The 18,069-nt window shown below is 38.3% G+C and overlaps 2 protein-coding genes across 2 annotated transcripts; both read left to right on the top strand.

Annotated features, from left to right (window-relative positions):
• Window positions 1-1,036: 1,036 nt before the first annotated feature.
• Window positions 1,037-7,057, top strand: LOC113159651 (transmembrane protein 26). The gene is made up of 6 exons (XM_026356462.1): window positions 1,037-1,428; window positions 2,279-2,375; window positions 2,589-2,678; window positions 4,193-4,401; window positions 4,619-4,698; window positions 5,809-7,057. The coding sequence occupies exons 1-6, from the start codon at window positions 1,238-1,240 to the stop codon at window positions 6,090-6,092; spliced, it is 951 nt and encodes a 316-aa protein (XP_026212247.1). The 5' UTR covers window positions 1,037-1,237; the 3' UTR covers window positions 6,093-7,057.
• A 1,557-nt stretch (window positions 7,058-8,614) lies between these two features.
• Window positions 8,615-17,003, top strand: perp (p53 apoptosis effector related to pmp22). Its single transcript, XM_026355717.1, has 3 exons — window positions 8,615-8,985; window positions 13,340-13,480; window positions 15,277-17,003. The coding sequence occupies exons 1-3, from the start codon at window positions 8,781-8,783 to the stop codon at window positions 15,486-15,488; spliced, it is 558 nt and encodes a 185-aa protein (XP_026211502.1). The 5' UTR covers window positions 8,615-8,780; the 3' UTR covers window positions 15,489-17,003.
• The last annotated feature ends 1,066 nt before the right edge of the window (window positions 17,004-18,069 follow it).

Raw genomic sequence — 18,069 nt, 5'->3', positions numbered from 1 at the left:
GTGCAATGAATCAAAGGGACTAATAATGTATTCACTTGACACATTCCTCTCAGTTACATGATGATATATTAGCTGCTTTCAACACTAAGTATCTGTATTGTTTTAAAACAAAATGTCTGGTATTTCCTCATCACCTCCAGGGCAAAATGATTCTCGGATGTCTGTATGTTTTTAGACTTCGAAAGTCATGTTGGTCTGCCTGCGTGGTCCTGTTATTTCCTGCAGGGGGAGAAGATAAGAAACATAATTAGAATCAATGGTGGTTAAATGTTGGACACTTCCTAATAGATGATGAGAAATCAGTGTGAGATATGTACATAATCATGTGTTTTCAATATTTAAAACTCTAAACTTGGCAAACATGATACATGTGTTGATTTTTTTACTCTTTTTGTTATTTGTTAATGTGTAGTATGGTTTATTTATATACTCTATGTGTGTATATATTCCACATTATGTATGGTAAACTTCTTTTTGCATGTTAGTTTCACAATTAGATGAACATAACTCAAATTAACTAAAATGCCTGCTAAAAAGAGAAACCTTAATGCATTTATAATTGCACAGCAAAAGAAATTTATTGAAAATTAAAAAAGCATTTGATGTGTTTCTACTGTATTTACATTATATATAAGTTTTTAATTCTACTGCATAATTTTAAAGATGTTGTGCTTTAAAATCAAAGCATCCTAAACTTAGTTAAAGCTATGTCAAAGAATAATAAAGGTAAAAACATATGTCATATAAGATCTTCAGACTTTAATGAAGCTTCATGTAATCATTATTATAGAGACTTTTATGCTTTTCATTCATAACTTTCAGCTGCAGTATAAAATCACTTTCTAATTAAAGGATGCAGAAACAGTCTCAAGCCACAGGACTGCAGGACTGACGCTGCTGCTCCCGGTGAATGAACAGATGATGAAATGCTGCCCTCTCCTGTGCATTCACAGAGTTTGTGATGGACACATGATGTCATTCATAAATCACCAAAGGAAACAGAAAAAACTGAATGAGCTCTTTGAGACAACTTGATTTGTCCCGTTGTAGCAGCGGCTCCTGCTGCGTCCGGCTGCGCCATCATCTGATCCACTGACAGGAGTAATGTGGTCGTGCGCTCTCAGGGCGGAGTTTAAAGTTGGGGGACTCTGTTCGAAAAACTATTTCACACTGTACATGCAGAAGTGTCCGGGTGTGTGGGATTACCGGGGGCTCACTTTTAAAACCAGCCACCATAATGGGTCTGATCAAGTTTGTATGCGCCGTCATTACTAGAGCGCTGTTTCTCCTGGTGTCTCTGATCGGGGTCTGGAGGGTGACATGGGTGAAGAAAGACCCCAATTACTGGTTCCTGACTTTCCTCTTTTTACCGCTTGTTGTGGAAATGATAATTACACTGAAGAGGCGAAAGGGCGAAGATTACAAATGGTAAGACGATGTGGTCGAGTTGAACTAATGTGTTGCAGCCAGAAAGGTAAGCTGCTATTTATTTATGTATATATTTAGGTTTTCTTCTTCAGCAAATACTTTTACCCTAGGCTGGTTAAATGCATTCAGATTTTATCATACTTTCCTGCCTCTATCCCAACCCCCCACCTCCCTATCATAGACTCCATCCTGAAAGTCCCTGTGCTGCTATTGTTCAGCTTCTCCTGGGACAGTGAGGATGAGGAGGTACCCCCTCACTGTTAGTCCAAACCCCCCTCAAACTCTAGTGCTGCAAAAAATGCCAACATCTAAACACTATTCTCTTTCTTGATAGCTTGCTGGAAGTAAAGTTATCTGTTGAAACTGCAAAGCAGATGTTTTAATGTATACTGTGCAGCACTTCTGTACATTTGCTTGTTAAACCGGTCTCCACCCACTCATTTTCTATGTCCACGTAGCAGAATCATAATAACCCAACTAGTTGTAGGGCTGCAACCGACTGGTTGTTTTCATTATTGAATAATCTACCAATTACTATCTCAATTAATCATTTATTTTTAAATAAAATGCACAAATATATCCACTATGATTTTCCAAATCCAGGATTAAGTGCAGTTCAAGTAATTTGCTCTTTTATAACAAAAAAGAAAAGCAGGAACTCTTCACACTGGTTGAAATAACTGCTCAGTCATCAAAATGGCTGCATGAATTTTCTGTCAGATGACTACTTGATTGATTAACCAGCTCGGCTTTACTTAATTGTCATGATCACCAGCTGATCACCACTAATTAACTCCAAGTATCTTTATTGTGAGGCTGTGTTGTTAAAACCCTGTTTGTTGTCGTGCAGGTTTTCTCCTGCAATCTTTCTGTTTCTGGTCAGTATCATTCCCTCCATCTGGCTCCTGGAGCTCCACCACCAGCAGAACAACAAGCTCGACCCTCAGGTACTTTGTTTTAAGAGTAAAAAAACACTTAAAACTGCTTAGAACAGTGTCTTATGCTTTCCAGATGTGTAATCCAGGTGTTGGCGATTGTGCGCACAGCTACAGTTTAAAATCCATTAATTTATTGATTTCTTCAAATTCACGTTGCTTTTAAGAGACATGCTTTTTTTAGTATTACTAGTAATTTGTGAAATGCCTTGTTCCTGTTTTCAGTGCAAAAAACTCGACTCGTGGGAGAGTTTGCAAAGACTGATCACGCTGAACAAGACTGTGGGAAACATCACAAACCAGAACTACTCGAAAGTAAGTGACAGTAGTTTAACTTGTCTGTACAGAGTCTCTCTTGTGAAATACCTGCAAAAAACTGTGAACAAAAGTGAGATAGCAGGTTCAGGTTTTTTTTCCCATGACAAAGCTCTTGGAAAACTTAGATTGTAGTGGGGACCACATACAATACGTATGTAAGGAACAATTGCATTACCCACATGATCATCGTGTCTCAATCTTCTCAGGAAGTCACTGCCTCCATCCTCGGGTGACTAACTCTAAGTCATGCGCATAACCCCCACAAAAATGCACTTTAATGATTTTTAAAGGTTTGTCATGGAATGAATTAATCAAGCTTCTTTCTTTGAGCAGACACACAGCTCCTATGTTGCCTGCTTCGAGTCTAGGTAGCAGCTCTTGGCTGTAGCGTCATGCTAAATAGAAAGATGTAAGAGTGGTATTGATCGTTCCATCTAACTCGAATCGATCAAAGCAAATGAGCATATCTCACAAAACGTGAACCATGATGACTCAACTCTACATTCACACACTTGTGATATGACGTGATGTGAATTTATGGTCAAAGCAGTGTTTTTCTAAATCCCGAATCTGATTAGAATTCAGCATTGGGGGTAATATGTGGTCCCCGAGGAGCAGAGCTTCAGAAAAATAGCTCTGATTGCCAGTTTGGAGTGAATGCACAAGAGAAAAACATGAACATCAGAGGGCTGGGAAACCGGATGGAACCGCAAAGTTTCAAGAATTCAGAAGAAACCCATCAGTGGGAGAGATAAAGTATCTCCTCATGTCTACAGGGATGATTTCTGGAAACAGTTATCTCGTCCTCTGTCATCTGTAATGCAAGGTCTTCACAACATAAAGTTGCTCCACAGTCGATACAGCCCTCCTTGGTATTTATATGCTCATTATAATGTAATGTGTCCTTCATGCATTCTGCTATCTTTATGCAGACTTTTAGGATTTATTACTTTTACAATTACATATTTGAATAGCACCAAATAGAAAAGTCAGCAGGCTGTATAAAGCTGAATCTCACCAACACAGGAATGATAAAAGACATGTAGAGAGAGCATAATTCAGAATTGAGGTACAGTTTTGTCATAAACCAGTGGCGTCAACAGTAACAACAGGAGAATGGTTTGAACAATATCTGTAAAAAAAAACAGTTTGACAACCACCACACCCATTTATCTCAGGAGAACAGAAATGCACAGATTTGGCACACCTCCAAAAGCATTCTTTAGTCCTGCAGCCCTTTACTGTACTGTTATATAAAAGTTGAAAATAGTCACAGAAAAAGGCCCCGATGTGGATTCTTTCCAACAAATCTTTTCCCCAGTAGGATGATTATTGGGTTATATAAACACAGATATTGTAGGGATTAAAATACAGAATCTCACCAGCTTTATCCTTTAAATAATATCATCAACAACTAAACTGACATTTAATAAATGTTACTAATTAAAATCTATTAAATTGTCTTAAATTGTCAACAAATAACTAACTTTAAATCTCTCTTCTCTTTCCAGCTTGTTAACCACGTGTTTTCAGCCGTTTGTTCCAACGAGTGGATCCTCGGTCTTCATCAGGTCCTGCTCATCCTCCTCATCATAGGAAAGTGGCTTCTCCCACTTGGAGGCGGCGTCACTCGTGACGAGCTCTCGCAGCTTCTCCTAATTTTTGTGGGCACAGCGGCAGACATCCTCGAATTTACTAGTGAGACACTGTCAGATGTCAAGTGAGTTGCTATCCGTGTTGACCATGCTTCTTAGCTTTATGAATGTTTAGACTGAGCCCTGTATCAACAAGAGACTCAATCAGTTTTAACATGCATTTAACTAATGTGCGTGTTTAAATATATCCCTGATGTGTTGACATTATATCGGTGCATTAACTGAAATAAGCAGCATTTACTGAAACTCATGGCACTGACTCTTCCCATGTGTCGTTTCCAGAGAAAACAGTCCTCAGCTGGTTTACATCATCCTGGCTGTATGGACTTGGAGCATGTTGCAGTTCCCTCTACATCTGTCCGGTTAGTGCGTGTTTGTGTGTTAAACCAATACATTTGGGGCTTTTTAAGCACTTACAGCCGTGCACTGTTGTAAAGAACAGCTTCATTGTGTGGGGCAGTTCAAAACAATGCTTTTAGAAATTGGCTAAACATAAGTGAAATCCTCAGAGTCCAGGCCAGTGCTGTAATTAAACAGTGAAAGTTAGTTTATCTCTAATACTCTGCCGTCTCCAGCTTTGCTTAATTATTAACCTGAAAATGATCTGTTTTCACTTCCTGAGCCTCAAATAAACCATGAGGGCTCTATCGGACATGGGAACGATACTTAAAGACTTCCACTTCTAAAAACAGACCACAAAAAGACATCTCTAACAGTAAGGGTGAACTAAAGCAGTCTGAATAAACGCTGGCAGACTTTAAAAGGAAATCTAGTTTCACGTCTTCATTATTGAATCCGGACTGTGATAAAGTCACCAGATCTCAACATGGCCGATAAGAAGAAACCATTATCAGGTTCAGCTGTCAGATGTGTCTCTGGAACTTGAGAATGCTGAGAACATAGAAGAATGTAAGTCGGCCTGATGCAGCGTGAGGATAGGGTTTCACACAAAAAAACACATTACAGTGTGATTAGACACAGCACAGCTTTGTCCTCAGAGAAGACAACCCCTGCTAATAATCTGAATTATTCATAACCTGCCCTTTAATATTGTACAAGTCGATTGATATCAAAATACATTTAGAGCACTTTGGACTTGAGTTCAGTTTTCAGTTCAGTGTTTTTAAATGCAGCTGTGTTCCCTCCAGTGTGTACAGTGCATGTTTGTGCCTGCTCATGTGGGTGTGTCCTGTTGTGCGTACGTGGTCATAGCGGTATGTATAAATGCCTAAAAAACACAGGAAGTGTTGTTCAAATCCAAAGTTCATCCTTGTCCTGCATCTGGAAATGAGTCAAACTGCAAATTAGCGTATTTGTTTACCAGTAACAATACAGATAAATGTTCTCACATAGAAAGATGAAGTCGCTAGAGCTTTAATAAACGAAATGAGCTAAAAAAACAGCAGAATAGCTGCTCTCTGTTATTCTTTCCCAGTGTTTTTCTGACTTTGTCTTTTTTGTATCTTTAATAGTTGTAAACTCGAACTCAGAAAATGAGGGTGAGCAGAGTGCACGGGAGGGGCTCTTGAGCAAACACAGCACGGACATTTGGAACATCGTGGAGGCCTTGTTTATCCAGGACGGACCGTTTCTGGTGGTCAGACTCACTGTCATGACCTACTTTAACGTCTTCCACCAGATGCTCGGTTTCTTCGCCATTAAGAACTTCCTCGTAGTCATACTGAACTTGTACAGGCTGGTCGTAATATGCCAGGACTTCAAATCTCCAAGCAACAGGCAAGGTGGTGTCCTTTGATGTGGATGAATGATCTCAGAGGGAAGATGGTCTAAAACTGGGGAAGTGGAGAGTGTTTCACTTTCAGATTAGGTTGGTAAAAAATGCAGATGAAGAAGAAAAAGACGGAAATGTCTTTTTATGTTTTTTATTCCTCACAACATCTTTATTCTGTGGAAGAAATTAGAGGTGAACGGTTCACATTGTTGGGAGCAACCTTTTTTCTTATACTTGACTTCTGGAAAACCATGTGATGAGTTCTTAAATGTGACTGTGTGTGCATGGCTATGTTGGGCTATAACCGGATTTTAGTCATGTGCAGTATAGAGATTTACTAGATATAACTGGTTTGACAGAATAATTAATAGGAAAACAAAATGGGAGCAGAACAGAAATTTAAAAAGCTGTGACATTCCAAGAAAACATGATTTTATCATATTTAAATAGTCCCAAAGTGCAACAGTCTACTAGTCAACACACTACCTAAAGTAACGGGAGCCAGACTTCTGCTGAGATAAGGATTGGACAGATTTCTAAGTGTGCAGTGCCCAGTGTCTTATTGAGCGGAAGTGAGGACTGGGAGAACAGGAAGTGAGGGCAGCAGACAGATACGGTAGATGCCACGAAAACCCTAGCGTGGTGACAGGAGATGACATTGGAGTGCAGCAGTTTTCCTGTTGTAATCAAGGCAGGAAGTGAAAACTGACTGTGAAAATATCCAATCCAGCAGTGGTTATCTGTCTGATAAAACCACTGTAAATCCTTTATAATCTGATATTTGAATGATATTTGATTGTTCAAGGGAGGAAAGTAAAATCACAATCTTTGCTAAATGTGAGTGATGTTAGTTTGAACCTTGGATAATCCTTCATTTAAAAAACATAAGTTGTTATTTCAAAGTAACTCCGTGACATACTGGACACTAATGTCAATTTGTGCAACATTAGAGATAATGCAGACACATTAAACTCAGGTAAACAACTCAATTCCAGCTGTGTCTGGCATATATTTTATACTTTATATTGCCTATTTTTAACCCCAAATATACACAAAATAGAATTATGCTTTATGTCAAACTGTCAAAGTGCAAATTCTACAACATCGTATAATCATCATTATATGCAAACACAGAAATGCTTACCATTCTCATTATTTCAAAACATCTATACTCATAATAGTTTACAGCAGCATGTTTGTATTCCTTCTTCTACCATTGTACAAAAACTAAAATGTTTGTATCCGTTTTAATTTCATCTACATCCATCTAGATACAATCCATCTGAAAACCTAATATAATTTTGCTGTTTGAGTTCTTTTGCACACTACAAGTACTATCAGCAAACACAAACCACCGTCTGCACACTGCGTACGTCAGTGTATTGACATTTGATTTGATAATATTATCGAGTGACAGACTTTCATTTGAGATATTTCATCATAATCCGTTTTATTTGAAGGCAGCCCAGCTTACAGCCACAGTATCCAAGTAATGTCACCTGTCAAAGTGTCACAGTTACTCACTTTGTATAAAGCCGCCTCAGACTGTATCTACATATCACTGTCAGGTCCTTTATTCTCTCTCCTGTTCAGATTTAAAGACACCGTCAGTGATAGAAATTCACAAAAGCAGTTCTCAAACATCAAAATGTGAACTACTGGAGACATTGACTGGTGGACTGAAACAAATGCCAGACTTATAAATTCTAAATAATGGACATATTCACATGTTGTAGAATGCCTGTTTATTGTTATTATTGTCTTTCTCTCATACATATGAAATAAAGCACATAGATACATATCATATTTAACAGATTTTCTCTAAAATGTCTTATATTTACACTAATGACTCCTTCATCACACTAACGGTGCTGCATGCTACTATTATTATTACAATTATGATATTATCCTGTTTTGTTTTAATGCTGCATTTTGTACATCAAACTGTTTTTGTATGTTCTTGTGTATTTTATTTGTCTCTCTCATTACTGTATTTGTCAGATACACTAAATTCTGAATGAGGTGGCCAGTGAAGTTTATGTTGTAAAATATGTTACTTCTTAATTTTAGCTTTTTATTACATTTTTAATTTTATATATTTCACTTTTTAATTCCTCATTAAATCTTTATCTCTAAATTCAAGGCGTTTTATTACTCATAATGTTGATTAATTGTATTTTTTATCAGGATATAATTCTGCTTGTTTATTTCTACTTATGTAAATAAAATAAAACAGTAACTTTGCTGCCATCGTGTGACTACTTTCTGTCCTGCATCATCTTAATGCCTCTCTATTTTTTTTTACTATTATTATTTTGTCTTGTTTCTTGCGCGCCTCCCGCTCACGGTACCGTCCTGCAACCTGTTGTATCAGCCCAACTTTAAAACCATCAAGCGTATAATTAAAATGTAATTCTTGGGGCGAGGAATCGGTTTTATCAGGCACCTCGGCGGCACAGTTTGTTTCTAGTGTGTAATATGACACAGGAATGGGGCTGGGCTTGACTTGCCTCAGCTTTTATTACCAGCCCAGCCCAGCTATTCAGGTCCCAAAACAGGTTTTATTACGCGCTCGGGTGAGGAACACTGCCTGTTAGGAACTTCTGCGTAAAGACGCACAAGACGCTATAAAACCGAAGGGACTACTACTAACGGACTTGTCAACTGCTTATCCTTCTCTCGTCTCCGCTCCAGACTCTCCAAACGTCGGTCATGTTTCGCTGTGGGATCGCCTACCCCCGATGCAGGTGGATTTTGCCCGTGCTGGTGCTGTTCGCCATTATTTTTGACATTATCGCCATCGCCGCCAGCTCAGGATGGGTCGAGGACGAAGGGGCCAAGTCTCACTACGCGAGTATGTGGGAGCAGTGCCGAGGCAGAAATGACAACTGGGAGTGCAAGTCTCTGATGGAGAACTGTAAGTGTCGTTTACAGCACATTAAACATAAAGAATCTGAACAACATCTAGTGGATAAATAGAATAAACAGAGAAAATGCGTCATTTAATACACGTCGTGATTCAGTGTAGCTGTCGGTGAGGTGTTAAATTCAACAATCCCATGTTAAAACTGGAGGCCTCGCCCTCTGGAAACAGCTATAAACTCCTGTAGGAAGGAGGGAGGGAGGCCTGAAACCTTTTCACTGAGCCCGACGGACTGAACTTTGGTCTGAAGTGGCCTTTTATCAGCTCCAGCATGGGCTCAGGCAGGTGGTGTGAAAAATAACCCATATGTCTCCACATTCAGGTTTCAGTGTTCAACGCTAGAGTAGCTCAAATTATTTTAATGTCAAGTTTATTTGTACAACACCTGCAGGCCCACAACAAATGACTCCATCAGCCATATGCAGGAAAATACAGCTACTGAAAACTTTGTAAAACTCACAACAGTAAGTTTAAAACCAGTTTAGATTTATAGTTCAGATGTTTAGTTCAGACTCATTCAATAATGCTCTTAATAAAATAGTATTAAAGAGACAGTGGAGCACCATTTAGGTACAAGATTAGTCTTTTATTTCTTTTTAAATATTTTTTCTAGCAGTAAAAAAGCTCATGTGTGTGCTGGTAGTGTTTTAGAGCGGTCACACAAAACTCTATTCAATAAGTAGAGCAGGGCTCTGTGGACACTTGTAAAGAAGCCATTAGATGAATTTGAGAAGGTCAGTTGACCTTAAGGTGCTCAAAGACTCAAAGACTTAATTATTTGTGATCTACAAATCACAAATCACATCAGTTGGCTGGCTGCTCGTCACACCTTAACACACACTTGGATATTTCTAGATAGCCGGCTGAGTTTTTTGAAGTGATTGTTTTCCAGCCGACACACTGAGATACGAGGAACAGAGCAGACTTCTGTTGTCACTCTCTCTCCTTCTCAGGTTGTGTTTGTGTTATCCCACACCCACAGTCACAAACAAAACCTCCTATTGTTGGACTCACCAGACATTATGAGAGTTTTCTTGCTGCTAGTTCTTTGATCAGTACTCTAACGAACCCAGAGTTCAGGGTTATGTTTAGTAGAAACTTCGTTTTAAATAGTGACAACCTCAAACCATGACCACAAGGCTGATTGGAGGGAGCCTTTGTTAACCCCTAACAAACTCTGGTACACATATCGAAATTATCTAATAAAGTTCAGTCACTTAATAGAAGTCAGTTTTTTAGCAAAAATGGGAGAACTCGGAGCGTTTCGTTTTCAGAAATGTGAGCGTTTGCTTTGCCTTTCTTGGTTTTACATGGTAATTTGAATCTGTTGAGGCAAAACTAAATATTCCCCACCATTATCTTGTGCTTGGAGAAGTTGCAATGGGTATTTTTCTGGCATTTTAAAAACCAAATCTTTGATTGAGAAACTCATTTTCAAACATTGAGATGTGAAAATAACTAACTAACTGTGTCTGACTCTGTAGCATTAGATCACAGTAGTTATTGTTGTTGGACACACTAAACTAAAATGGGATGTGATTACCTGGATGTAAATTCCAACATGTATGTATGTATGTATGTATCCCTTTTTCCATTTTGTGTTTCAGTTATTTAAATCAGCACACAATGCAGAGGTCTTTGTCTGGACTGTTTTGGCTGCTTTAGTTTGTCTGAGCAGGAATTAAATAGTTAAACAAGAAAATCACAGCTGCCAGAAGATTGTTGGCTGGGTCTTGGCTACATTTTTGTCTTGAGGTTCCTCTGCGTAGTCTTGTATCGTGGCTCTGGTCTAAATACTTTTGGGTAAATGCTGGGGAACTGAAATCTAACCCAGCTGATGCGTGCAGATAAAGGACGTAGTGAATATTGGACAAAACTGTTTTCCTGTTTTGTGCTAAGGCTGCTCCTGTTGTGCATGACAGTGGCACACTTACAGGAACTGCAGCTTTCCTGTGAACAACAGGAATAAACTTGTTCATGTATTGTCATGAGCATCTCAGTGGAAAGTAGATAATTACTGGTTTGATATTAATACAGATACTTCACAGGTACTGCTCCATGACACAATAAGACATTTTTCTAGTAAAGTACTTATTTAATATTTCTGATTATTTTAAGTCAGTTCCACACCTTCATGGATAAAGTTTATTTATATTTGTTTATATATGATGTATGCATCAATATAATATAAATAATTATTCCAGTTTATTCCAATTATGTTTTAAATAGGCTACATCAAGCATTATAGTACTATTGAAATATAAATGAATAGGGCTGCAAGGAAATTGTATTTTCTTGAATTCCAGTCAGCAGAGCTAACACTGTGAAAGTTTTCATTTCTAACAAATCAACAAAATGGTGTCCTATTTAAAACAATCTAAACATACTAAGAGGGGAAGGCTGGTGAAGTGTCCCATTTAACGTCTTTACATGGAAAGTGGAAAGTGTCAAGGCAGATCTATGACACACCCAAACATTCCCCATGTTAAAAAAAGAAACAACCACAGAGACTATTGACAACATAACAATAACAGTGCAAAGCTGGAGTAAACAACACTGAGGACACCTTCGACCTGTGTGTGTGCCAGTGGATTGCCTGACTGACTAATGGTTTAACAAAAAATAAAAGTGAAAAGAGATGATACTCGATGAAGATGAAACCACAGTGCAGCTGATAAATTATCTCTGTCACAACCACAGAATGATGCTGGAATCCTAAACTAATTGTGTGCAGCATTTGGTTATGTTGATGATCCTTTAGGAGAACAACAATCAGGCAGATATAATCTAACTAAGGTTGCATTATATTTTCTGCCATTGTACTTTTTGTTAAAACGAGATCACGTTAAACATGGAGCAGGTAAAGGGATGAATCAAAACACCAAAAAACAACTAGAATATGTTAATAGTCTGTTAATAATCTGTTAGTGTCATCAGAGCAGAACTGTACTCTGATAGAAATAAAGAGACACTGGTTCAGGGTGCACACAAAAAATGAGTTAATCCTCCATGAGTTAACAGGTCAAGGGGACGACAGTCACACACATATTACATCTGCAGTATATTACTCTGTAATGTGCCACTCCTAACTATTGTTTCTACTCAAGAAAAAGTTCTGTGAATGCTACAAATTCTCTTGAAACAAGCCACTAAAACACAAATGTGATCGTACGACTTGTTCTTGCTTAAGGTCCATTGTGGCGTTAGTGAACTGGAAAGCCACTTTACATAAATATGAGCTCAGATGAGGATTCAACCGGCCAGACTGGTCTGATGTATGTTTTGTAAGTGGTTGAAGAGAGAACCGCCTCAGGCCGAGGCAGGTAGGACATGACTTAAACACCTACACAACCACAGGTGTGATTAATATAGGGCGTTGGCTGATACAGTAACTTGGAATAGGGTGTAACCGCACAGTGAGCTTGGTTGAAGTCTTATCATATATTAAGATGATCTGCATTCATGTTTGTTTGTTTAAATTTTGTCTGGTTAGATTCAGCCTGCTTGTTTGCATAACGCTCAATGCACAGAAAGTTTTTAGTGAGATGTTTCTTCTTTACACTCATCAGCAAACATACGCCATCCCAAAGGTTGGGAGTTTCCAGTTCTTGCTTCAGTGCTACAAGTTCCTTATAATTATAGAGGCTGTTTCTGACAAAGAGAGCAAAAGTGTTGTCAGAGGTGTGGCGGCTGTGTGTAGCAAGTAGACAACTCGTCTCCCTCCCTCCTGGTATCAGCGTGAACCTGGCTTAACCTTGTCAAGTGTGTCATGAGTTTGGTGGCTGCAACATTTAGTCATTTGGCAGACGCTTTTATCCAACACTTAATTACGACGACATGGACACATTGCACAGTAGATGATTCATTTATTTCCAGAAACAAGGCTAGCTCTAATATAATAAAATATTTATCATCATCTTATACTTTTATATATTCTTGATAGGATAATATTAACTAGAAATATTACCTAAAAAAAAGCTTGTCCTCCCTAAGATAGACTGTACAGGTATTTTGTATAGACACTCACTCCACTACTTATTACAGCTAGGCTAAAGGCTAAAGGCTTTTCTGATGTTCTGAACATTAATAGAGACTTTACTAGGAAAATCTATCTGAACACATCTGATTGTGACTTATTGAAGTCAGTGCGGAGTACATTTATGTACTCTGTCCTTGTTATTTTCACATTGACAACCTGAGAGCAGTTTTACTGAGTTCATCCATAAATGAAAGGATCATAGAGTCCCTGAAGGCATCACAAAGACAACACATTAAATGCCAAATAAAAAACACTAACAGTAGTTTCATTTGCTGCCACGTATCTAATTTATTCTTTTTTGGATTCCAGCATGGGCCCAGGCTGTGGCTGCTCTGATGATCATTGGCCTCATCATCCTCATCATTGCCTTCATCATCTCCTGTATTGGGCTGTGCTGCACATTAAACTTGCCTCTCATGTATGTTGTGGCAACATTGATGATTATTGTTGGTAAGACACACACACACACACACACACACACACACACTAACACACACACATGCAAATCCTGAATCTTGGCTTTGTGAATAAATTGGAAATGTTTTAAGCAGACTCAGGTGGAGGTGGAAGCCAAATTAATATCAAATACAATAAATGCAAGTGATGCTAGTTTAACATTAGTTTTCATCATGACAAAAGAAGCCAGATGCTGTTGAAACATGATGAACTGTACAAAGATATCCAATTTAGGAGGAAGTAAACAAGACTATAAATCTAACCAACAGTCAATCAGAAAGACAGAGGTTAACAGCACATTATGTGAGCTTTCCATTTTTCTGTAGAAGTAAATGACGTAAAAAGGAGAAAGGGAGTAAAGAAAGTAGACTATGAGTCGTGCGTTTTCTGTGAGAGGAGTGGAGGGTGGGGTTTAGGCGTGACACTACCTTGGGAACAGCTGGTCTTTTGAGACTGACTCACTTCACAGAGAGTCTGAGAACATGGGTCAGAGCCAAATAAACACCTTTCTACTGCCAGGTGAAACAGTCAAAATTCACAGGTACTGTTAAGTCTGATGTTAATGCGCCTGAGGGGTTTTTATTTGGTTTGCTATAGCTACAGACAACCGTCGCAGTAGGTGACACGTAATGACTCATGTTAGAAACCTGAAGATAAAAGAAAGAGAAATGATAATTACACTGCATCCACGGCTTCACTCTTTGATTTCCCCAGCAAAGCAGTTATTAAAAAGTTATTCTTTGATTGGTGCATGACAAGAATCATTGTACCACACTTATTGATATGATCATGGACACCCTAACAACTATCTTAACTAACAATTAATTTCCTCCTTACAATCTACTGATTCTTTTCTCAGTAAACAAATTATTTTTTGAAACTATAAATGTTAAAAATAGTTAAACATATCAGTCCTACACTCCTGCAGCTAAGATGACCAACAAACGTTAAACGACTCTGAAGCTTCTATGAAAATTATCTTTCTGTCAATTATCCAAATGTGAATGGTTGAGCACTTTTATTTCCCCTTATTCCTGATTCTTTATCCAACTTAAACATAAACTGAATATCTTTTGCATTTTCAAGTGTCGATTAATGTCTAGTGGACAACTGTAGGAGTAATATTATAATAATTATAATATATTATAATGAAATGTTACTGAGAAATGGGACAAAACAAAGGTTACATAATTCCTTACCTCAATTTGGGTAAGTGTTCTTAAGAAAATTAAAAAGAATGATCAGGGTTTTTCTATCACACCCTGTTTACTGGCTGACACACCTTTACCTGAGGGCTAAACTAAATAATGTGATGACTTTCACAGAGTTGACTGTCATAGGGCACATCAGTGTCACGCCTTTCTTGAGCATAACCGTCTGGCAACTTCCCTCACACAGACAAATGTTAATATGTTGATGTAACTCTTACACTCTCATGTCAAGTTATTTTGCGCAGCCTGCTGTTAGTGTCAGTGTAGAGTGTTGTGTCCCACTGGCTGTATGATTCACTTTGCTTGTTTCATCTAGGTGATTAATAAATCTGTTAATCAAACGAGAGTACTAAATGTAAGAGAAGCCACAATTTCACTGGCTGAACAATTACATAATTACATACATTACACTAAGTAACTGCTAAGAAGAAGCTATGTTGGCATTCTTAACTACTGGATGAGTATGGAGGAATACAAATTTGAACCAAAGCTTTTGTGGCTTTAAAACCTTTTGCATGTTGATGACTGCTGCTGCACAGAGGTGAGGTTCTTACATTTTTTATCTGTGTCTCTCTCCAGTGATCCTCCAGGTCATCGCTCTGATCATCTACCCCATCAAGTTCAACGAGCTGATCTTTGAGGGCCACTATTATTACACCTGGGCCTATGGCTTTGGCTGGGGTGCCACCATCCTCAGCATCGGCTGCGCTATCCTCTTCTGCTGCCTCCCAAATTATGAGGATGAGCTGACCGGCATTGGGAAGACCAAATACCTCTATTCCTCTGGTTAATGACAAAACCTGCACATCCACACTGTTGCAGCCATTTCCACTTTCCACTCTGAGCTGGATCTGTGCTGGCCATTGAACATTTTTTACACTGTACTATATCCCCAAAGATCCACAATCCTCAGTTCAGTTAAATTTGATTGAAACATCTCTTCTACCATCCAAGAATGAGACAAGGGGTGAATGGAATTGAAGTGGTTTGTGATTGGATGTTGCATCTGCTTTCATGTAAAGATGTCTATTTTTCATTAAGACAGCATCATTAATGTTTTTCACATTCTTTATTCGAGTGAAACATATTCCACATTAAACTGTAGCTTTTATAATACTCAATGCAATATCACCCAAGTGCACTTAACCTATGGGATGTCATTATGTGTAAAATTACATTATAATAGAGCAAACCACACTCGAATCTTTGCACAGGATAGAAAAAGGAATCCTTATATCATAATTTGGTTTTGTCCCATGTGTTAAATGAGCTTTTCCCAGTTCCTCAGTGAGTATGTGTTTGTGTGTGTTATTCTGTATGTTGCTGTGCATAGGGTTAGAAAAAAGCTTTGACTCAGAAGCTGAATGTAATCCATACATGAGGAAATGTACATGTAGTTTAAGGTATTTGCATCTTTTTATTTTTTATAATTATTATCTGCTGTTTGTCTCCAGAAATTAGCATTTACTTACTGCTAATGGGTTAAAACTGTGGGAGGACACTGTACTGTCTTTAGGTCTGTTTTGAACATTACTAATAATACACTTCACAGGCCGTTGTAACATTGATGGTTTGAATTTCCACTGTGCTTGATAATGAATCAACCTCATCCAACTTCAGAAAACATCAGAATATTTTCCAAACTGATGTGAGCTGTCTCATCTAATAATGACATCAACAATTTTTTGGTTAAACGGGAACAGCTAATCCTCTGTATTCCAAGTCAGAATAGATGCATTCCTTGAGAAAGCAGACTAAAGCATTTTTAACGTGAAAGATCTTCTGACATACTGTGTGTAAAACATGTGCCTTAGCTTCTAAAGTGTTGTGTTGTAGAATTGTTGAATGTCCTGATGAACCGGTTTTTAAACACATTGGCTGACTTTTTCACAAAATTCATGCCCAAACAAGACCAAGTTATTTTGCTTTACTAAGAGTTCTGAGGAAACATCAGTTGTGACATTAAGAAAAAGAAAACAAGACGTTATCTGAAATTACTGACTAATGTAATTACTTGGGAGAAGTTGCTTTATGGCAGTTTTGGGCAAGGTTCACCCTTAAGATTTAGTCATGTCTTAAAGGTGAGGTGAAAAAAATACATTGACTTACATGCATGAATCTGTTTGTAGTGCAAGCTGTTTTTTTTTAAGTCATAATTATTCACTAAATATAATATATAGTGTTCTACAGAGGACATCTGAACATTTATACATTCTGCAAATCACACAATTTTTCTGCTGTAGTATGGATTGAGCATGTTTGATTGTATTTTTTAATGCAATAAAGGGCTGTTTTTTAAGAGGTTACATTTTCAGGTGATTTTTACTATTCAGCGACGATGTTTATGTTTAGAAGGATAAAGAGTTTGAGTTTTTTGTAAATGCAAAGTATATGTCAGTGAGGTTGGACTAAAAATCCAACTGAAGCCTACATGTAAATGATGTTTCTGCCTCAGTGTTCACCCTCTTACTCATGGGATCACACATAAAGTTGATAACACACAGATGTGAGTCATGAATTCTGATATGCATAAACCCAAAGAGTCACACCCTGAGAATTAGAATGTGCTCAGCGTGTCTTGACATCTCTTCTGTAAAAAAGGTGGGGAGAGAGTGGAACGTGCAGGAGATACACTGCTCGCCAAAGTCAACACCTGGATTTAACTAAGTAAATAGTTAAGAGCCTCCTACTGGAAAAGTAGCCTACTGCATGGATGATGATGTTTCAGCTGGTAACAAGTTATTTAACCCTAAATGATGCAGTGAGTAGCTTCTCATTTCCTAAACAACCCTGTCTGAAGACACATCCTGTGGTCGTGGAAAAAAAGTTAATCTGTTCCAGAGTGTTGGAGCATCAGGGTAAGAAGAGAGGAGGGTGAAGTCCTGCACCCATCATGCCTATTGCCTACTGTACAAGCCTGAGGGGGCAGTGGTATGATCTGGGGTTGCTCTGTCTGTCTAGGTTCAGCAATGTTATGTGTCCAAAGAATGAGGTCAGCTGGCTACCTGAATATACTGAATGACCAGGTTATTACATCAATGGATTTGTTCTTCCCTGATGACACGGACATATTCCAAGATGACAATGTCAGGATTCATGGCTCAAATTGTGAAAGAGTGGTTCAGAGAGCACGACACACCATTTTCCACACATGGAGTGGCCACCACAGAGTCCAGACCTTAACCTCTCTGAGAAACCTTGGGATGTGCTGGAGAAGACTGCAGTGGTCCAACTCTCCTATCATCAATACAAGATCTTAGTAAAAGAGTATTGCAACTCTGGATGGGAATAAGTGTTGTGACATTACAGAAGTTTTGCAAAATGATGCCATGTTGAATGTGTAATCAAAGCTAAAGGTGGTCCAATTAAATA

The sequence above is a fragment of the Anabas testudineus genome, chromosome 15 (genome assembly GCF_900324465.2).
Source record: "Anabas testudineus chromosome 15, fAnaTes1.2, whole genome shotgun sequence".
In the NCBI taxonomy this organism is placed as follows: domain Eukaryota; kingdom Metazoa; phylum Chordata; class Actinopteri; order Anabantiformes; family Anabantidae; genus Anabas; species Anabas testudineus.
This window is presented reverse-complemented; position numbering and strand designations above follow the sequence as displayed.

What these genes read in the sequence shown, in the direction of transcription:
- LOC113159651 (XM_026356462.1), top strand. Translation starts at nt 1,238, where the DNA reads ATGGGTCTGATCAAGTTTGTATGCGCCGTCATTACTAGAGCGCTGTTT. An exon ending in AAGGGCGAAGATTACAAATG is followed by an intron (nt 1,429 to 2,278) that starts GTAAGACGATGT and finishes GTTGTCGTGCAG; the next exon opens with GTTTTCTCCTGCAATCTTTC. An exon ending in GTTCCCTCTACATCTGTCCG is followed by an intron (nt 4,699 to 5,808) that starts GTTAGTGCGTGT and finishes TATCTTTAATAG; the next exon opens with TTGTAAACTCGAACTCAGAA.
- perp (XM_026355717.1), top strand. Translation starts at nt 8,781, where the DNA reads ATGTTTCGCTGTGGGATCGCCTACCCCCGATGCAGGTGGATTTTGCCC. An exon ending in CAAGTCTCTGATGGAGAACT is followed by an intron (nt 8,986 to 13,339) that starts GTAAGTGTCGTT and finishes TTTGGATTCCAG; the next exon opens with CATGGGCCCAGGCTGTGGCT. An exon ending in AACATTGATGATTATTGTTG is followed by an intron (nt 13,481 to 15,276) that starts GTAAGACACACA and finishes GTCTCTCTCCAG; the next exon opens with TGATCCTCCAGGTCATCGCT.